The sequence below is a fragment of the Somniosus microcephalus genome, unplaced genomic scaffold, assembly GCF_052327205.1.
Source record: "Somniosus microcephalus isolate GS21.2 unplaced genomic scaffold, FLI_Smic_1.0 unresolved_chr1, whole genome shotgun sequence".
Taxonomy (NCBI): Eukaryota; Metazoa; Chordata; class Chondrichthyes; order Squaliformes; family Somniosidae; genus Somniosus; species Somniosus microcephalus.
Window position 1 is genome coordinate 130,778,984 of NW_028225179.1, and position 22,147 is coordinate 130,801,130.

The following is a 22,147-nucleotide window of genomic DNA, read 5'->3' on the forward strand; positions in this document are numbered from 1 at the left end:
GGGATACTTGCCTTCATTAGCCGAGGCATAGAATATAAGAGCAGGGAGGTTATGATGGAGCTGTACAAAACGTTAGTTAGGCCACAGCTGGAATACTGTGTGCAGTTCTGGTCGCCACATTACAGGAGGGATGTGATTGCATTGGAGAGGGTGCAGAGGAGATTCACCAGGATGTTACCTGGACTGGAGCGCTTCAGCTATGAAGAGAGACTGGACAGGCTGGGGTTGTTTTCCTTAGAGCAGAGAAGGCTGAGGGGGGACCTGATTGAGGTGCACAACATTATGAGGGGCATAGATAGGGTAGATAGAAAGGAACTTTTCCCCTTAGTAGAGGGGCAATAACCAGGGGGCATAGTTTCAAGGTAAGGGGCAGGAGGTTTAGAGGGGATTTGAGGAAGAACTTTTTCACCCAGAGGGTGGTTGGAATCTGGAACTCACTGCCTGAAAGGGTGGTAGAGGCAGGAACCCTCACAACATTCAAGAAGCATTTAGATGAGCACTTGAAATGCCATAGCATACAAGGCTACGGACCAAGTGCTGGAAAATGGGATTAGAATAGACAGGGCTTGATGGCCAGTGCGGACATGATGGGCCAAAGGGCCTCTTTCTGTGTTGTATATCTCTATGACTCTATGACTCTATCCCGTTAAACAAAAGAAAATCAGAGCATATATAGCATCTTACATGTCCTCGGGATGTCCCACACTACTTCACAACTTTTCAGACTATAGTCACTATTGTTTTGCAGGCCAATCAGTAGCCAGCAGCAAGATCCCATGAACAGCAGTGATATAAATGACCAGATAATCTATTTTTGGTGGAGGAACTGCCTTCTGCTGCTCTTCTTCGAATAGTGCCTGGGATCTTTTACATCAACCTAAACAGGCAAGTGGGGCCGGCACCTTCCCATGCAAGCACAGGAGATGCAACACCTGCCCTTATACCTCCCCCCTTCCCACTGTCCAGGGTCCCAAACACCCCTTCCAGGTGAAACAGCGATTTACTTGTACTTCTTGCAATCTAGTATACTGTATTCGCTGCTCACGATGTGGTCTCCTCTACATTGGGGAGACCAAACGCAGATTGGGTGACTGCTTTGCGGAACACCTCCGTTAGGTTGATTGGCCATGATAAAAAATTGGCCCTTAGTGTTAGGGGGGATTAAATACGTGGGGTTACGGGGATAGGGCTTGGGCGGGATGGCTGTCGGTGTAGGGACCGGGTGCTAGGGTTTGGATGATCAGCCATGATCTCGTTGAATGGCGGAGCAGGCTCGAAGGGCCGAATGGCCTACTCCTGCTCCTAGTTTCTATGTTTCTATGTTCAGCCCGTAAGGGTGACCCCGAGCTTCCGGTCGCCTGTCATTTCAATTCACCACTCCATTCCCACTCAGACCTCACCGTCCTTGGCCTCTTGTATTGTTCCACGGAAGCTCGAGGAACAGCACCTCATCTTCCGATTAGGCACTCTGCAGCCTTCCGGACTCAATATCGAGTTCAACAATTTCAGACCATAACCTCGGCCCCTATTATATTTTTATATATTTTTTATCCACACCTTTGGTTTGTGCCTTTTCCTTTTTTCTCTCCCACATGGCAGCTGTCTCTCATTCTGCCAGCGCATTTCACACTTCATCTAGAGCCATCCTTTGTCTCTTTACCTGTCCTATTACCATCTCGTCTCGCCTTGAATATCTCTTAATGTCTCCTAACCTCTCCCAGACCTTCCCTTTTGTTCTTTCATCCCCTCCCCCATTTCCCAGCCCCCAAACTGGCCTTTTAATCTGTTTCATTCCCTGCTTTTTTCTCAGTTCTGACGAAGGGTTTCGACCTGAAACGTTAACTCTGTTTCTCTTTCCACAGATGTTGCCTGGCCTGCTGAGTTTTTCCAGCGTTTTCTGTTGTTATTTTGGATTTCCAGCATCCGCAGTATTTTGCTATCACCAGGCAAGTGGGGCCTTGGTTTAATGTTTGAAAGACAGCACCTCCAACAAGGCATCATTCCTTCAATACTGCACTGAAGTATCAGCCTAGACTATGTGCCTGGAATAGTGTTCTCTGACTCAAAGGGCAGTGTCCTACCACTGAGCCAGGTTGACGTCCTGGTTTTCTCTCTGAATCATAGAATGGTTACAGCACGGAATAAGGCCATTCGGCCCATCGAGCCCGTGCCAGCTCTCAGCTCCGTCCCACTCCCCCACCCTTTCCCTGTAGCCATACAAACTTTTTTCCTTTTGAAAGATAAGATTGAGTCTGCCTCCACCCCCCTCCCCCCCACCCCCCTTTCAGACAGTGCATTCCAGATCTTAATCACTCGCTGCGTAAAAACGTTTTTTCTCACGTCGCCTCTGGTTCTTTTGCCAATCACCTTAAATTTGTGTCCTCTGGTTTTCGATCCTGCTATGTATCATTCCCCCTGAAACTTCAGTAATAGTAGGTCTACCAGCTGCGTGTCAGCCATGGCTCAGTGGGTAGCACCCTCGTCTCTCAGTCAGAAGGTCGCGGGTTCATAGTCCCACTCCAGAGACTTGAGCACAAAAATCTAGGCTGACACTCCCAGTGCAGTACCGAGGGAGCGCTGCACTGTCAGAGGTGCCGTCTGTCGGATGAGACGTTAAACAGGAGACCCTGTCTGCCCTCTCGGGTGAACGTAAAAGATCCCGCGACACTATTTGGAAGACAAGCGGAGGAGTTCTCCCCGGTGTCCTGGGCCAATATTTCTCCTTCAATCAACTAACACAAAAAAACAGATTATCTGGTCGTTATCACATTGCTGTTTGTGAGATTGTTGTGTGCAAATTGGCTGCCACGTTTCCTACATTACAACAGTGACTGCACTTCAACTTCAATACTTCAAAGGCGCTCTAAAAATGCAAATATTTTCTTTCTTTCTGTGTCTGCTGTGTATTCCCCCCCCGCACCACCTGTCCCATCCTCCAGTAAGCCCGACTCTACCTCTCTGCTATTTACCCATCCCCCCAGTGATAGCTGAGCTGAGCTGGCCTCGGAAAGCCTCTTGGCACCAGACCAGCTGCAATCTGTGTACCTGACACAGCAGGTGAAACAGGCTGGACCAGCTCGAGGCATCCTGGGAACGGGGAAGAAAGCCTGAGGCTCACAACGTTCCCGGAGGCAAGTGCGGCAGTCAACGAGTTCATCAGATCAGCCTCCAAAACCAAAACAGGACTCAGTCTAAAAATAAATTACCCTGGATACCTGCTCCTGACAGAAAGCAGGGGCGCAGCACGATTCGGGCTCAGGACCGATTTACTGAGAGATAGCAGGACAAAGTCTCAAATATCCTGCCTACCTGCGACTGAGAGGCAGCACCAGCCCGGACACTGCTTAGACAGAGGCAGCACCAGCCCGGACACTGCTTAGACAGAGGCAGCACCAGCCCGGAAAACTGAAAAACAAAGCCTAAATACTGCTTACTGGGAGACAGAGGCAGCACCAGCCTGGACACAGGCTACTGAGAGACAGCAGGACACAGCCTGAACACCATTTAATGAGACAGAGCCTGAATATTGCTCACTGAGAGACAGAGGCAGCACCAGCCTGTACACCGGTTCCTGAGAGACAGCAGGACACAGTCTGAACACCGTTTAATGAGACAGAGCCTGAATATTGCTCACTGAGAGACAGAGGCAGCACCAGCCTGTACACCGGTTCCTGAGAGACAGCAGGACACAGTCTGAACACCGTTTAATGAGACAGAGCCTGAATATTGCTCACTGAGAGACAGAGCGGGACAGCACCATCCTGAACACCGGTTCCTGAGAGATAGCAGCACCAGCCTGAACACTGGTTCGCTGCGAGACAGCGGGACAGAGCCCGAATACTTGCTTTACTGAGAGACAGAGGCAGCACCGGCCTGAACACTGTTCACTGACAGTCAGCACCATCTGGAATGCCTATAACTGACAGACAACAGGACAGAATCTGAATGCCTGCTACTGAGAGACAGCGGGACACATTCTGAATGCCTGTTCGTGAGGGGCAGCGGGACACAATCAACAAGATCTGAACCAACAACAGGAGGGAGGATGGAAAACAATTCGACAGCCGAAAGCTCAGAGCCACAAACAGGTGAGCGCAACTCCCGCGCGCGAAATGTACAGTAAGAGCAGGAGAGATATATAAAGAGTTTTTTTTTAATCAGGGTAAGAATGAGAAATACAATCAGAAGGATTCGAGACAGTCTGAATATAAGGGGTTAACAGCTGGCGTGCAAATAACAATTTTCCAATTATATAGCACCCTGGCACTTGGAAATGTCTCCGAGTGCTCCGCAAATAAGTTACTTTTTTGTGGCCGTGACTGTATGAAAACAAAGGGAAGCTGGGAGCAGACCAAGGCTGAAAAGCTGTGAAGCAGAGCCCAGGATACAGAGAGCAAGCCGATCCCACAAGCGTCTCCTGTTTATAAAGAGTTTGATTCAGCTCAGTGCGCGAACAGATTTGGGGTGGGGGTGACAGGGAGCAATTGCCCACTCCGTGGACGATAGTGTGTAGGAGCGGCTCTATTGGAATGGAACCACTTCCTCTGCAGCCTAATTCTAGAATGAAAGACTTACAGTAATACAGCGACTTTCGCGACCTCAGGATGTCCCAATTTTTTTTATTCGTTTATGGGATGTGGGCGTCGCTGGCAAGGCCAGCATTTATTGCCCATCCCTAATTGCCCTTGAGAAGGTGGTGGTGAGCCGCCTTCTTGAACCGCTGCAGTCCGTGTGGTGAAGGTGCTCCCACAGTGCTGTTAGGGAGGGAGTTCCAGGATTTTGACCCAGTAGCGATGAAGGATCGACGATATACTTCTAAGTCAGGATGGTGTGTGACTTGGAGGAGAACTTGGAGGTGGCGATGTTCCCAAGCGTCTACTGCCCTTGTCCTTCTAGGTGGTAGAGGTCGCGGGTTTGGGAGGTGCTGCCGAAGAAGCCTTGGCGAGTTGCTGCAGTGCATCTTGTAGATGGTACACACTGCAGCCACGGTGCGCCGGTGGTGGAGGGAGTGAATGTTGAAGGTGGTGGATGGGGTGCCAATCAAGCGGGCTGCTTTGTCCTGGATGGTGTTGAGCTTCTTGAGTGTTGTTAGAGCTGCACTCATCCAGGTAAATGGAGAGTATTCCATCACACTTCTTACTTGTGCCTTGTAGATGGCGGAAAGACTTTGGGGAGTCAGGAGGTGAGACACTAGCCGCAGAATACCCAGCCTCTGACCTGCTCTTGTTGCCACAGTATTTATGCAATGAAGTATTGTAATTACAATGTTGCAATGTAGGAAATCCAGGTCATAGTTTTGGAAAGTGATTTGGAACAGCAAAATCCCAGGAATCTCTAGTTATTGTGTGAGGTACAATTAATTCTTTCTTTATTTTTCTCCTTTGAGCAGAGAAGCTTAAGAGGAGATTTGATAGAGGTGTTCAAAATCATGAAGGGTTTTGATAGAGTAAATCAGGAGAAACTGTTTCCAGTGGCAGAAGGGTCGGTAACCAGAGGACACAGATTTCAGGTGATTGGCTAAAGAACCAGAGGTGACATGAGGGGGAAAGAATTGCGCAGCGACTTGTCATGATCTGAGATGCACTGCCTGAAAGGGTGGTGGAGGCAGACTCAATCTTATCTTTCAAAAGGGAGTTGGATAAGTATCTGAAGGAAAATAATTTGCAGGGCTACGGGGAAAGGGCGGGGGAGTGGGACTAGCTGAGAGTTGGCATGGGCTCGACAGGTTGAATGGCCTTCTTCCGTGCTGTAACCATTCTATGATTCTATGTTTCTATAGGAGTGAGATTAATTGGATAGTTCTTTCAAAGAGCCGGCACAGGCACGATGGGCCGAATGGCCTCCTTCTGTGCTGTATCCTTTCTTTCTTTCTTTCTTTCTTTCTTATACCTTCCCTATCTTCCATCTGCCACGTACAAAACCACTTTGCCTGTCCTTTGCTTGGTGTTTGCTCCCATTCCCCAATGCCCTGTCCTCACGGCACACACTCCCCACCCCTCCCCCTAATCTCTGCTTGCTTTGCCCCATTTTCTTCCAGTCTGTGCTAGCCATTACAAACCCTTAACACAGACCTACAGGCACATTTTTTAAAAAGAGTTGAAGTAAGCACTACAATTAGGGTTGCCAACTTTTGTTGCATGTATTCCTGGTGGTTTCGTGACATGATCTCCCCCCCCCTCCAACTGACCCGCCCGGTCAAACAGCACTTTTTCCCCCATCTCCAATATTTTAATAACTAATAACAAAAGTGTTCAAAGAAACTAATACAATCATTTTTTTTAATTCTCCCATGCTTTTTTTCCTCCCGGATTGCTCACAGCAGTGTCTAGGAGATTAATCCTTAATTCCTGGAGACTCAGGTTGGTAACCCTAACTACAATCAGGCTCCATGCCTCTGGGACAAGAAAAGTAAAAGATCAGCCAGGGTCCTGATCACTATGCAACGACCTCTGCTGAAAATTGCTCCTATGTGTGGGCATTGAGTGAGGGCAGGATTGGGCACAACTGACAAGTCGAGCACCCTGCTGACACTCACTGTGAGGAATGTCCATGTGGGTGAGATGCTGGCAGGTGGTCTGTTGAATCGTACCGCAGCAAGAGCCAGCAACCTTCATGAGAGGAGGGTGGAACGTTGATGGGGAACTAAAGAAGGAAAGTCCCGTGATCTATGAGCACTTGGTGCAGGCCTGTGTACTTGCAAATGTGTCTGCGCGAGTTTGTCTGCAAGTGTGCATACATATGTGTGACATGTGTGCGAGATTGTGTATACACATGTGAGTGCAAGGTTGAGAGTCTGCATGCACATCTGTGTGCAAGTGTGCATAAACTGACAGTACAGTATGGTATCAGCTGTGGTAAAAGAAAGATTTGCATTTATATAGCTTCTTTCACGACCACCAGACGTCCCAAAGTACTTTACAGCCAATGAAGTACTTTTTGAAGTGTTGTCACTGCTGTAATGTGGGAAACACAGCAGCCAATTTGCACACAGCAAGCTCCCACAACCAGCAATGTGATAATGACCAGTCTGTCTTTAGTGATGTTGATTGAGGGATAACTATTGCCCAGGACACCGAGGATAACTCACCTGCTCTTCTTCAAAATAGTGCCATGGTATATTTTACATCCACCTGAGAGAGCAACGGGGTTTCAGTTTAATGTCTCATCCGAAAGGCAGCAGCTCTGACAGTGCAGCACTCCCTCAGTACTGCACTGGGAGCATCAGATTTTTGTGCTCAAGTCTCTGCCACCCACGACCCACGACCCTCTGATTCAGAGGCGAGGGTGCTACCAACTGAGCCATGGCTGATACACACGGCTGAGTACAGTACTGTATCAGCTGTACATCTCCTGACTCCCCAAAGCCTTTCCACCATCTACAAGGCACAAGTCAGGAGTGTGATGGAATACTCTCCACTTACCTGGATGAGTGCAGCTCCAACAACACTCAAGAAGTTCGACAACATCCAGGACAAAGCAACCGGATTAATTGGCACCCCATCCAACACTTTTAACATTCACACCCTCCACCACCGACGTACCGTGGCTGCAGTGTGTACCAGCTACAAGATGCACTGCAGCAACTCGCCAAGGCATCTTCAACAGCACCTCCCAAACCCGCGACCTCTTCCACCTAGAAGGACAAGGGCAGCAGGTGCATGGGAACACCACCACCTCCAAGTTTCCCTCCAAGTCACACACCATCCTGATTTGGAAATATATCGGCGTTCCTTCATCGCCGCTGGGTCATAATCCTGGAACTCCCTCCCTAACAGCACTGTGGGAGCACCTTCACCGCACGGTCTGCAGCGGTTCAAGAAGGCGGCTCACCACCACCTTCTCAAGGGCAATTAGGGATGGGCAATAAATGCTGGCCTTGCCAGTGATGCCCACATCCCATGAATGATTTTTTTTTAAAGTGCAGTACTGTATCAGCAGCAGTTCACTGGGGTGTAAATCAGGCATCAGCCCCATTCTTGCTGGGTGAATTAGGTTAAAATCAGGGCTCGTGCCCCTCACATATCATATTTCATTTAGGCTCGCAGCATCTCTCAAGTTTGTTCATTATTATTTGCAATGTTGCATTCCTCCCAGTTGAAAACATTATAAATAATGCTGTGACATTGCTCACACTACACCAACTATGGGTCTGTTACACCACATGACACACTGTTCATTATTATGTTGGTAAGGTGTGTTGAACTGACCTTTCCCTTTAAGGTCATCGAGTCTGATTGCTGTAAGTAAACACATCATGCGAGCCATCAAATTTTAATTGTTGTGGGTGAGGGAAGTGCCTGTAAATTTCTGGCGTCAAGCCAGGAAGAAAACAGTATGAAATGAAGCCCTTCTTTCTTCTTTTTTTTAATGTACTTTCGACACTCTGAAGCATGATTGGCCACTCAAAAACTTTCATATAGACTGAGAGCTTCTTCCCCAGTAGCATACAGGAAGATTAAAGGAAGGCAGTCACAGTGAAACCTGTAAATTACGGACACCTAATGGACTGGCATCAGCTATCCCCTTATTTTCAAAATGGTCAATGTATGTACTGACTGCTGTTGCAGGGGGGGATTCAAACCCGGATACCAGCAGGGGCAGCGGCCGTGGGGGAGATTCAAACCCGGATACCAGCAGGTACAGCAGCCGTGGGGGGATTCAAACCCGGATACCAGCAGGGACAGCGGCCGTGGGGGAGATTCAAACCCGGATACCAGCAGGGACAGCAGCCGTGGGGGGATTCAAACCCGGATACCAGCAGGGACAGCGGCCGTGGGGGAGATTCAAATCCCAATACCAGCAGGGGCAGCGGCCGTGGGGGAGATTCAAACCCGGATACCAGCAGGGACAGCGGCCGTGGGGGAGATTCAAATCCCAATACCAGCAGGGGCAGCAGCCGTGGGGGAGATTCAAATCCCAATACCAGCAGGGACAGCAGCCGTGGGGGGATTCAACCCCTGGGGACCGGCAAGGGCAAAAAGGAATCTAGTAACAATCCATCGGTCATCATGATCTTCAGACTCAGATACAATAGGTCCTTTGAACATTGATGTCACGCTGTGTCCCGTGTTTTCATAGAATCATAGAATGATACAGCACAGAAGAAGGCCATTTGGCCCATCATGCCTGTGCTGCCTCTTTGATAGAACCATCCAATCAGTTCCATTCCCCTTCTCTTTCATAGAATATTCAGCACAAAAAACAGGCCATTCGGCCCAACCAGTCTATGCTGGCATTTATGCTCCACTCCAGCCTCCTCCCATCCTTCCTCATCTAACTCTATCAGCATAACCCTCTATTCCCTTCTCCTTCGTATGTTTGTCAAGCCTCCTCTTAAATGCATCTATACTATTTGCTTCAACCACTCCCTGTGGTAGCGAGTTCCACATAGTTTTTGAGTGGCCAGTCATGCTTCAGAGAGTCGAAAGTACGTTCAAAAAAAGGAGAAAGAAGGGCTTCATTTCATACTGTTTTCTTCCTGGCTTGACGCCAGAAATTTACAGGCACTTCCCTCACCCACAACAATTAAGGGTAAAGAAGTTTCTTCCGAATTCCCTATTTGATTTCTTGGTGACTATCTTATATTAATGACCTCTAGTTTTGTTCTTCCCCACACTCACTCTATCAAAACCTTTCATAATTTTAAAGACCTCTATTAGGTCACCCCCTCAGCCTTCTCTTTTCAAGAGAAAAGAAACCCAGCCTGCTCATCCTTTCCTGATATGTATACCCTCGCATTTCTGGTATCTTCCTTGTAAATCTTTTGTGCACCCTCTCCAGTGCCTCTATATCCTTTTTATAACACAGTATTCCAAGTGTGGTCTAACCAAGGTTTGATACAAGTTTAGCATAACTTCCCTACTTTTCAATTCTATCCCTCTAGAAATAAACCCTAGTGCTTGGTTTGCTTCTTTTATGGCCTTATTGACCTGCGTTGCAACTTTTAGTTATTTGTATATTTGTGCTCCCTTTGCTCCTCTACCCCATTTAGATTCTTATTTTCCAAGTAATAAGCAAACGGCGGAGCGGCGTAAATCAACCAGCGAGTGCTGGAGATTCGCAGCTCGCGGCAGATATCTTCATCCCCTAAACTCGCTGGCCGATTTGCGCATTAATATTGGCCCAGAACTTCGGGTCTCCACGGGTGAGTACGCACGGGGTACTCACCCGTAAGCCCAATGGAAGTGCCGGTTTCCTGCATGCACTGTGCATGCGCGAGAAACCGGCACTTCCGTTCCTCTGAACGAAGGGGTTCAGAGTTCGAATGCGTGCGCGGGAGAGGCTGCGCGTGCGCATCGAACTTAGGTTTTTTTCGCAGGTTTTCCCGGGAGGGTAAGTCTCCAGAAGTTACACATTTAAAAAGCAGGCGTAAGGCCTGCTTTTTACAAGGTAAGTGGTGAATTAATTAAAATTAAAACAATTTTTCCACAGGTTTATTATTTTTAAATATTTTAAAGCAAGGTAAGTTTATTTTTAGCCCTGTTAGAAAATAAAATTATTTTTTTCAAAAATTTAAATTATTGTTTAAAATAGTTATTTCATGTAATTTATAGTTTATTTAAAAAATGTGATGTTTTTTTAAAATTTATTTGAAGATTTAGTGATGTTTTGGGGCCCGTAGTATTTATAAGTTTTGACACTTATGAATGGGCATTCCCTGCTCTGATTGCCTCTCCATGGCCCACGTGATCCCAGGGGACGCATCGAACTAACTGCGTCCCTGGGATACGCAAGCACTGCGCGCCGGCAGTTGGAGCAGGCCCAGGATCGGAATCCCACGGGGGCCCACAGCTCAACGGCCGGCGCGCAAGGTAAGTGCAGGTCAGGGGCTTACACCCGCAGGAAGCTCCCGACCCGAATTTCTGGGCCATCAACGGCGTGCGTCGTTAACACACCGTTATTTTTCCAGGAAGATTTTGGCCCAAGGTGTTTGAAGGTGAAAAGGCGCCATGTAAATTTTTCGCCCTTCCCAAGGCCTTTTTGAAAGTTACGATTGAATCTGCCTCCACCACCCTTTCAGGCAGTGCATTCCAGATCATAACAACTCGCTGCGTAATCTTTTCCCCTCATGGCGCCTCAGGTTCTTTTACCTTAAATCTGTGTCCTCTGGTTACCGGCCCTTCTGCCCGTAGAAACAGTTTAACAGTATAAAAGGGGTTGGTGCATTGAAGGCTGTCCTTTGTATGTAATTTTGAGAGTGTCCATGGTTTCAGAGTGCCTCTTGCATCTTTTACATTGTCTCTCTCTTAGGCAGTCCCTCAGAACCGAGGATGACTTGCTTCCACACTAAAAGTGAGTTCTCAGGTGACTGATGAGTCCAATGCGAGACCTACAGTCTCTGTCACAGGTGGGGCAGACGGTGGTTGAAGGGGTGGGTGGGTGGGGTGCTTGGGTTGACGTGCGCTCCTTCCGCTGTTTGCGCTTGGCTTCCGCTTGCTCCCGGCAAAGAGACTCGAGGTGTTCTCCGCCTTCCCAGATGCTTCTCCTCCACTTTGTGCAGTCTTGGGCTGGGGATTCCCAGGTGTCGGTGGGGATGTTGCACTTTTTCAAGGAGGCTTTGAGGATGTCCTTGAAGCATTTCCTCTGCCCACCTGGGGCTCTCTTGCCGTGTCAGAACTCAGAGTAAAGTGCTTGTTTTGGGAGTCTCGTATCGTGCATGCAGACGACGTGGCCCGTCCATCGGAGCTGATTGAGCGTGGTCAAAGCTTCGATGCTGGGGATGTTGGCCTGAGCGAGAACACTGACGTTGATACGCCTATCCTGCCAATGGATTTGCAGGATCTTGTGGAGGCAGTGTTGGTGGTACCTCTCCAGTGCTTTGAGGTGCCTGCTGTACATGGTCCATGTCTCTGAAGCATACAGGAGGGTGGGTATCAGTACTGCTCTGTAGACCATGAGCTTGGTGCTGGGTTTGAGGTCCTGGTCTTCAAACACTCTCTTCCTCAGGCGACCGAAGGCTGCACTGGCACACTGAAGGCAGTGTTGAACTATTTGGGATTGTCAATAAGTTACCATCTTATGTAGGTCTCCCTTTATACAGGTTTCTTCCATCAGATCGCTTTGCCCAGTTGTCGCAGTAGCGCGGTACTGTAGTGCGCCGCTTATGGTTACTGGACTCGTAGCAACAACAACATCAACTTGCATTTATCTAGCGCCTTTAACGAGGAGAGATTGAGTAGACTGGCTGGGAGTCTAGAACTAGGGGTTAGAGTCTCCGAATAAGGGGTCGGTCATTTAGGACTGAGATGAGGAGAAATTTCTTCACTCAAAGGGTTGGGTATGGGAACACCATCACCTCCAAGTTCCCCTGCAACTTAAACACCATACTGACTTGGACGTCTATCAGCGTTCCTTCATTATCGTTGGGTCAAAATCCTGGAACTCCTCCCTAAGGGCACTGTGGGAGTACCTTCACCACACGGACTGCAGCGGTTCAAGAAGGCGGCTCACCACCGCCTTCTCAAGGGCAACTAGGGATGGGCAATAAATGCCGGCCTTGCCAGCGACGCCCGCATCCCAGGAACAAATAAAGAAAAAGAATCTTTGGAATTCTCTATGCCATAGAGGTGTGGAGGCTCAGTCATTGAGTATTTTCAAGTTAGAGATCGATAGATTTTTGGGTACTAAGAGACCCAAGGGATATGGGGATAGTGCGGGAAGGTGGAGTTGAGGAAGGAGCTCAGCCATGATCTTATCGAATGGCAGAGCAGGCTCGAAGGGCTGAATGGCCGACTCCTGCTCCTATTTCTTATGTTCTTACATCTTATAAGGCATTGTGAGTTCAACTACCACCACAGCAAGCTCAGAGACTGAACTCAGGTAATCTGCGGGCTGGCACCATGAAAGCTGTTCACTAATGTCCTCCAGCGAAGGGAATCTGGCTGCTTCTACTCCGCACATGACTCTAATGCTGTCGACACTTGATGCCCTTGCTGAGCAGGCCTCCCGACACCTCGGGTCAACACTGTGTGGTTGGCTCCTAAAAGACTGGCATACCACTCAATTGCGCAAACAATCACAACTCAGAAAGTCCCTTCATGTTCTCAGGGCAACTCATTCAAAAGTTTCCAGTCATTCTCTCTATGATTTCCGGCCAGATGAAATCTCGGAGCAGCTTGCAACATCTTCAATTTACTCTTTTATTTGCACCACACAAGGCTCTTTTAAAACTTTTTTTTTAACTGTAATACTTCGCTGTTCCTTTTTTACATTCACCAGCCACTGTAACACCAAGTATCATAGAACCTTACAACACAGACGGAGACCATTCGGCCCATCATGCCTGTGCTGGCTCTTTGAAAGAGCGATCCAATTGGTCCCAATCCCCCTGTCCTTTCCCCCTCAGCCCTGCAATTTTCTTCCCTTCAAGTACTTATCCAATTCCCTTCTGAAAGTTACTGTTGAATCTGCTTCCACCGCCCTTTCAGGCAGTGCATTCCAGTTTTTTTTTATTATTCGTTCAAAGGATGTGGGCGTCGCTGGCAAGGCCGGCATTTATTGCCCATCCCTAATTGCCCTTGAGAAGGTGGTGGTGAGCCGCCTTCTTGAACTGCTGCAGTCCGTGTGGTGAAGGTGCTCCCATAGTGCTGTTAGGGAGGGAGTTCCAGGATTTTGACCCAGCGACGATGAAGGATTGGCGATATACTTCTAAGATGGTGTGTGACTTGGAGGGGAACTTGGAGGCGGTGGTGTTCCCATGCGCCTGTTGCCCTTGAACTTCTAGGTGGAAGAGGTCGCAGGTTTGGGAGGTGCTGCCGAAGAAGCTTTGCTGCAGTGCATCTTGTAGCTGGTACACACTGCACCCACGGTATGGTGGTGGTGGAGGGAGTGAATATTTAAGGTGGTGGATGGGGTGCCAATCAAGCGGGCTGCTTTGTCCTGAATGGTGTCGAGCTTCTTAAGTGTTGCTGGAGCTGCACTCATCCAGGCAAGTGGAGAGTATTCCATCACACTCCTTACTTGTGCCTTGTAGATGGTGGAAAGGCTTTGGGGGAGTCGGATCCTAACAACTCGCAGCGTAAACACTTTTTTCCTCATCTCACCTCTGGCTCTTTTGACAATTACTTTAAATCAGTGGTCTCTGGTTATCGACCCTGCTGCCAGTGGAAACGGTTTCTCCCTAAATCCATCAAAACCCTTCATATTTTAAACTACTCAATTAAACCTCTGTTTATCCTTCTCTGCTCTAAGGAGAACAAGCCCAGTTTCTCCAGTCTCTCCACATCACTGAAGTCCCTCCTCCCCGGTACCATTCTAGTAAATCTCCTCTGCACCTTCTCCAAGGCCTTGACATCCTTCCTAAAGTGTGGTGCCCAGAATTGGACACAATACTCCAGCTGGGGCCGAACCAGTGATTTATAAAGCTTTAGATTAACTTCATTATTTTTGTAATCAATGGCTCTATTTATAAAGCCTAGGATCCTGTATGCTTTTTTAGCAGCCATCTCAACTTGTCCTGCCACCTTTAAAGATTTAGCTATGTACACCCCCAGGTCTCTCTGTTCCTGCACCCCTTTTAAAATTGCACCACTGCCTCTCCTTATTAAGAACATAAGAAATAGGAGCAGGAGTTGGCTATTTGGCCCTTCGAGCCTGCTCCGCCATTCAATAAGATCATGGCTGATCTTCGAACTCATCTCCACTTTCCTGCACTATCCCCATATCCCTTGATTCCCTTAATATTCAAAAATCTATCGATCTCTGTCTTGAATATACTCAATGACTGAGCCTCCACAGCCCTCTGGGGTAGAGAATTCCAAATATTCACCACCCTCTGAGTGAAGAAATTTCTCCTCATCTCAGTCCTAAATGGCCGACCCCTTATTCTGAGACCGTGACCCCTGGTTCTAGACTCCCCAGCCAGGGAAACATCCTCCCTGCATCTACCCTGTCAAGTCCTGTAAGAATTTTGTATGTTTCAATGAGATCACCTCTCATTCTTCTAAATGCTAGAGAATATAGGCCTAGTCTACTCAATCTCTCCTCATAGGACAGTCGCCCCATCCCAGGAACCAGTCTGGTGAACCTTCGTTGCACTCCCTCTATGGCAAGTATATCCTTCCTTAGGTAAGGAGAACAAAACTATACACAATACTCCAGGTGTGGTCTCACCAGGGCCCTATATAATTGCAGTAAGACGTCTTTACTCTTATACACAAATCATCTTGTAATAAAGGCCAACATACGATTTGCTTTCCTAATTGCTTACTGTACCTGCATGTTAACATTCAGTGATTCATGTACAAGGACGTTCGTGTATCAAAATGCATCACTTCACACTTTTCTGCATTAAATTCTTATTTCAAACCAATTTTGTGTCCTTGGTAATCTACAGTTCAGAAAAACATAAGAAATAGGAGCAGGAGTCGGCCACTTGGCCCCTCGAGCCTGCTCTGCCATTCAATAAGATAATGGTTGATCTTGGGCTCAAAGCCACTTCCCCGCCCCATAGCTCTCTTATCTTGCAAAAATCTGTCTATCTCCACCTTAAATGTATTTAATGACCCAGCCTCCACAGCTCTCTGGGGCAGAGAATTCCACAGATTTACGACCCTCTGAGAGAAGAAATTCCTCCTCATCTCAGTTCTAAAGGGCGACCCTTTATTCTAAAACTGTGCCCCCGCGTTCTAGATTTCCCCACGAGGGAAACATCCTCTCTGCATCTACCTTGTTGTGCCCCCTCAGTATCTTATATGTTTCAATAAGATCACCTCTCATTCTTCTAAATTCCAATGAGTATAGGCCCAGCCTGTTCAATGTAAAGCAATTAATTTATTTTTAGAACAACAACTTGTATTTATATAGCGCCTTTAACGTAGTAAAACGTCCCAAGGTGCTTCACAGGAGCGATTATCGGACAAAACTTGGCACCGAGTCGCAAAAGGGGACATTAGGACAGGTGACTAAAAGCTGGGTCAAAGAGGTCGGTTTTAAGGAGCGACTTAAAGGAGAAGAGAGGTAGTGAGGTGGAGAGGTTTAGGGAGGGAATTCCAGAGCTTAGCGCCTAGGCAGCTAAAGGCACAGCCGCCAATGGTGGAGCGATTAAAATTGTGGGTGCCCAAGAGGCCAGAATTGGAGGAGCGCACAGGTCTCGGAGGGTAGTGAGGCTGGAGGAGGTTACAGAGATAGGGAGGGGCGAGGCCATGGAGGGATTTGAAAACAAGGATGTATATAAAACATTATGTAAAGCAGCAGCTTACCCTCTGCCAACAGAACTCTATCATCAATGCTCTGGTTGGAGCAATCTGTTTCAAGGACATTGTGTAATTGATGCACCCTCAGCTTGTTATTTTTAAGGGAATGTCTCTAAATTGCACAAGACTCATACAGAACACTGACAGTAAGGAACATCTATAAATGTTCATAGACTATCGTTAGTACTGGGGTACTGCGTTCAATTCTGGACACCGCACCTCAGGAAGGATATATTAACCGCAGAGGGGATGCAGCGCAGATTCACCAGAATGATAAGGGTTAAATTATGAGGACAGGTTACATAGACTGGGCTTGTATTCCCTCGAGTATAAAAGATTAAGGGGTGATCGAATCGAGGTGTTTAAGATGATTAAAGGATTTGATATTGTAGATAGAGAGAAACTATTTCCTCTGGTGGGGGGGAGTCCAGAACAAGGGGGCAGAACCTTCAAATTAGAGCTCGGCCATTCAGGGGTGATGTCAGGAAGCACTTCGTCACACAAAGGGTCGTGAAAATCTGGAACTCTCTCCCCCAAAAAGCTGTTGAGGCTGGGGGGTCAATGGAAAAATCTCAAAACTGAGATAGGATTTTGTTGGGTAAGGGTTTTAAGGGTTACAGAACCAAGGCGGATAGTCGGAGTTGAGGTACTGATCTAATTGAACGGCCATTCAACCCTGTCATGCCTGTTCCGCTGTTCAATTAGATCAGTACCTCAACTCCGACTATCCGCCTTGATTCCGCAACCCTTAAAACCCTTACCCAACAAAATCCTATCTCAGATTTGAGATTTTCCATTGACCCCCCAGCCTCAACAGCTTTTTGGGGGAGAGAGTTCCAGATTTCCACAACCCTTTGTGTGAAGAAGTGCTTCCTGACATCACCCCTGAATGGCCGAGCTCTAATTTGAAGGTTATGCCCCCTTGTTCTGGACTCCCCCACCAGAGGAAATAGTTTATCTCTATCTACAATATCAAATCCTTTAATCATCTTAAACACCTCACTTAGATCACCCCTTAATCTTCTATACTCGAGGGAATACAAGCAGAGAGGTTTAGGGAGGGAGTTCCAGAGATTAGGGCCTAGGCAACAGAAGGCACAGCCACCGATGGTTGAGTGAATATAACCAGGGATGCTCAAGAGGGCAGAATTAGAGGAGCGCAGATATCTCGGGGGGTGTTGTGGGGCTGAAGGAGATTACAGAGATAGGGAGGGGCGAGGCCATGGAGGGATTTGAAAACAAGGATGAAAATTTTGAAATCGAGGCGTTGCTTAACCGGGAATCAATCAATGTAGGTCAGCGAGCACAGGGGTGATGGGTGAACGGGACTTGGTGCGAGTCAGGACATGGGCAGCCGAGTTTTGGATGACCTCAAGTTTATGTAGGGTAGAACGAGGGAGGCCAGCCAGGAGTGCGTTGGAATAGTCAAGTCTAGAGGTAACAAAGGCATAGATGAGGGTTTCAGCAGCATATGAGCTGAGGCAAGGGCGGAGACGGACGATGTTACGGAGGTGGAAATAGGTGGTCTTAGTTATGCCACGGATATGTGGTTGGAGGCTCATTTCAGGGTCAAATATGACATCAAATATGACATACTCTATCATTATACTGATAGCTGCTCCGTTCTCTACACAGATAATCCAACCGTGGCCGAGAGCTCGGACATCACCGCCACCATCCCGCCTGCCACGTGTTCAAGCTCCAGCCTCCCCGACCTTGAGTGCGTCATCTGCTTCTCTCCGTACGACAATGTCTTCAAGCTGCCAAAGCTGCTGGGGTGCGGGCACACCTTCTGCCTCGAGTGCCTGGCCAGGATGAACGTGTCCTCGGACAACGTGAACTCCGTCACCTGCCCCATGTGCCGGCACCCCACCCCGCTGCCCTCCGGCAAGGGGCTGCCGGCCTTGGACAACAACCAGGCCATCCTGTCCCGCCTGCCCTCCAGCATGCGGAGCGTCCACTCGATCCGCTTCAGCCGCGACAAGGGCAAGCTCTACACCAGAAACCCGGAGCCCGGCTCGTTCCTCAAGCCCATCCACCTCAGCAGCGTCAGCATGAGCCTGGACGTGGGCCAGCCGGTGCCTCGCAGTACGGGCTCTGAGCCAAGGCAGCTGGACTGGCTACCTTTCCGTTCCAGCTGGTGTTACTACGTGGCCATCGTTTGTGTGGTGCTGCTCACCATCGCCCTCGTGATGTCGGGAATCTTTATTTTTGTAATTGTGCCATCCCTTACCTTGAGTGGAAGAAACTCAACGGGAGCTCAAGGCGGGCAAGGTCCATAACCTATTGTGGCTCCTTGCCCCTGCATCTTTAAGGATGACTGAACCAGTGCCAACGACTCACTTAGAACTCAAGCCCAATGCCTCGGCTGCATTCTGGTTTCCTCACTTTTATTCTGACTCTACCTTAATCCTGTACTAACATTTCTGGGCCACGGTGAACTTAAGAACATAAGACTGTCTTTGTAAATTCAGCGGCTAACCACAGCTAGAGCAGCCATGTTGAGATCTCCGATACCCTACTTGGAATCCATTTCTGGAGCTTTATGCCCATGACACTGAGAAGGAACCATAGACTTTCTTCACTGTCTGAACAACAACAACTTGCATTTATATAATGCCTTTAACATCGTAAAATGTCCCAAGGCGCTGCATAGGAGGGTTAGCAGAAAAAATTTGACACCGAGCCACATTGGAAGATATTAGGACAGGTGGCCAAAAGCATGGTCAAAGAGGTAGGCTTTGAGGAACATCTTATAAGAGGAGAGAGAGGTGGAGAGGTTTAGGGAGGTAGCTCGAGAGCTATGGGCCTTGGCAGCTGAAGGCGTGGCCGCCAATTGTGGAGCGATGAAAATCGGGGATGCGCAAGTGGCCAGAATTGGAGGCGCTGAGAGATCTCTGAGGGTTGTATGGTTGGAAGAGGTTACAGAGATAGAGATGGGCGAGGTCATGGAGGGATTTAAATCCAAGGATGAGAATTTTTGATAACGAGGCGTTGCCGGACCAGGAGCCAATGTAGGTTAGCGAGCACTGGGGTCATGGGTGAAGGGAACTTGAAACGAGTTAAGGAAAGGGCAGCAGAGTTTTGGATGAGCTCAAGTTTATGTAGGGTGGTATGTGGGGGAGCGTTGGAATAGTCAAGTCTAGAGGTAACAAAGGCATGGATGAGGGTTTCAGCAGCAGATGGGCTGAGGCAGGGATGGAGACAGGTGATGTTACAGAGGTGGTCTTGGTGATGGAGAGAATAAGGGATCCGGAAGCTCAACTGAGAAAGTTAACGTGAAGGACTCAAGCGAGCGTGAGGGAATCAGATCGCTGTATTGACTGCCTGGCCTTTTTATAAAATGCAACTGCGAAAACCAAAGACACGAACCAAGACTCGGTGCACACAGGACATCGACAGGAACTGGTTTCTGGCCACGTGCTAGTTCGTTGATCGTCATCAGACTCAGGCACGTGGTATCTTCCTCTTCCACGTACCTCCCCACCCTCCCACCCCAAAGACAGCTCACAATCTTTGAATGTGATCGGAACTCCTCCCGTGATCACCTGCTATGCAATGACTCGTGTGTCTCTCCAGGGACGTTATAGCTTATTCCTTTGTTTAGCATAGGATCATTGGTTGGGATCCCAGGTGACAAAGGATCTCAGTAGACCTGCTTCTATGGGTTTTGACACCCTGGACTCTTGATGGACAGCCCCTTGTTCTCACTCCCTGAATTGAATCCAGACTCATCATTCTGCTGGGATCTTGTACATTAGGAATGGGGTAACGTACAAATATAGTAACACGATGTAGACTCAAACGACAAACAATGGATTTCCTTGTGCGAATGTTTCTATCAATTAACGTCCATTCATTAGCTGGACTAGATTTGCTCTTTACATATACATCACTACCATACTACCTAAAATGATTGTGGTGAGGGGTCGACAATGAGGAACTGAGCCAATCAGAGCTGGAAGGTCCCTACTCTGTGCTGAGTTAGCAGATCTCAGCCAGGACAACTGACATAGGGCACTTCAATTGGCCTCAGGGTGCCTTGGATTAGGGAAGGAAAAAAAAATCAGTCAGGCTTCCCGGTCCTGATCTCAACCCAGTGACTAAGTGTCGATGTTGTGTAGGGAGGGACAGGATCAAACTCAGCTGTGATATACCCGCCACCAATCAGTCAATTACCTTACTCACTGTCCAGACTCGCTTGGGGGAAGGATCCGTAGGGTGGCGGGAGCCCGTGGAACTGTACCTCGGCGAGGAGTGAGGGCCTTCAGAGGAGGGGAGGAAATAGAGGGAAAGAGAATGCCCCTGGCTTAGTCTGAGATTATAAGCAGCTTTCGGAAATGGTCATCTTAAAGGAAACGAAGCAGGAGAGTGGTGGAAAACCCAAATCACACAGAAGAGCAAGAAGCATACCCAGCCCAGGCAGAGGTCCAGCTGACGCTGGGTGGGGTCCACCAGTGCCTCAGGTGAGGTCCATTTGGCGCTCACACGAGGTACGCACTGCCCTATAGCAAGATGCACCCAGCCCTTAGTGAAGTGCTTCTGGCTCCAGTGAGGTACACCTGGACCCGGGCAAGCTACGCCCTCCGCATAGCGACGTATAACCTGCTCCGGCCAAGGTACACCCGCCCCGCTGTAGTGAGGTACATCCTCCCCCATAGCAATGTACACCCAGCCCCCTTAGTTCATTGTTTGGCCATCGCGTACACATTGTATGTTACATATAACACACAACTTTCTCATATATATTTCTTTATTTTGCTGACACTGTTTTTTGATCACAACTGTTTTAAAGGTGGAGGTACTTCAATACTCGCTGCTGTGCCTCGTCAGTCTCCTCTCTCCATGGGGAGCTGGCGCTCTTCTCCAAAAAGAACCAATGATGTTTTAAATATTAAATGAGGTCCGATTTACCAAAACTTGGTGCAATTCCTCTGTAACTATACGCTCTGTGATGGGTCAACACAGACACCTTTAAAAGACCAGTGTGAATCTCCCTAGTGGCTCACTGGGTAAATGCAGCAACTCGTCGAGGCTTCTTCGGCAGCACCTCCCAAACCCACGACCTCCACCACCTAGAAGGACAAAGGGGGGCAGCAGGCGCATGGGAACACCACCACCTCCGAGTCCCCCTCCAAGTCACGCACACCATCCCGACTTGTATCGGCCGTTCCACCATGGTCGCTGGGTCAAGATCCTGGATCTGCCCTGCCTAACAGCACTGTGGGAGCACCTTCACCACACGGACAGTTAAAGGAGAAGGACCGCCGCCACCTTCTCAAGGGGCAACCAGAGATGGGCAGTAAATGCTGGCCTTGCCAGCGACGCACCGCCCGATGCACGACTGAACCGCACGGAGCAGAAAGGTCCCGGGCATCGACCCCGGTCTGTGCTGACTTAGTTGATGTCAGCTGGGGTGGCTGAGGTTCTGCAACTGGTCTCATAATTGGCTGTGTTATCCTCAACAGCCTCCTACCCGGATATAGGGTTGCCAACCCTCCAGGATTGGCCCTGGAGTCTCCAGGAACTGAAGATTAATCTCCAGGACACTGCTGTGAGCAACACCCCGGAGAAAAATCACAGGGGGCATTAAAAACAAAGGAGTGTGTTTGTTTCATTTTCTTTGAACACCTGAGTATAAAAATTGAGTAACGCCCCATTTGGGGTGATAACTTCGCCGGGGCACTACTTTTAGCGGCCTGAAAAAATTAGCGCCCCCATGACGGATATTGAGTAGTTGCGCCCCAAGAGGGAAGCGGGGCGCTACTGGAAGCGCCCCACATTCCTCTTGGGGCGCTGCGAGGGAATATCACGGCGCTACATGCATTGCAGGCCTTCCTCCCCTTCTTAAAGGGGAGGGGCCTTGTGCAGCACGGCCCGGGGCCCCCGGGGATCGAGAGTGCTGGCAAAAGAGCCCGGCACTCAAGAGAAGTGCCGGGTTCTTGGAGCACAGC

The 22,147-nt window shown here is 48.7% G+C and overlaps 1 protein-coding gene across 1 annotated transcript; it reads left to right on the plus strand.

Annotated features, from left to right (window-relative positions):
• Positions 1-1,201: 1,201 nt before the first annotated feature.
• On the plus strand, positions 1,202-21,800 carry LOC147095849 (RING finger protein 225-like). Its single transcript, XM_085974851.1, has 2 exons — positions 1,202-4,088; positions 17,829-21,800. The coding sequence occupies exons 1-2, from the start codon at positions 4,046-4,048 to the stop codon at positions 18,473-18,475; spliced, it is 690 nt and encodes a 229-aa protein (XP_085830977.1). The 5' UTR covers positions 1,202-4,045; the 3' UTR covers positions 18,476-21,800.
• The last annotated feature ends 347 nt before the right edge of the window (positions 21,801-22,147 follow it).

Bases quoted from the DNA above. Each gene is read 5' to 3' on its own strand.
- LOC147095849 (XM_085974851.1), top strand. From the start codon at position 4,046: ATGGAAAACAATTCGACAGCCGAAAGCTCAGAGCCACAAACAG. The intron at 4,089-17,828 runs GTGAGCGCAACT...TTCTCTACACAG, and splicing joins AAGCTCAGAGCCACAAACAG to ATAATCCAACCGTGGCCGAG.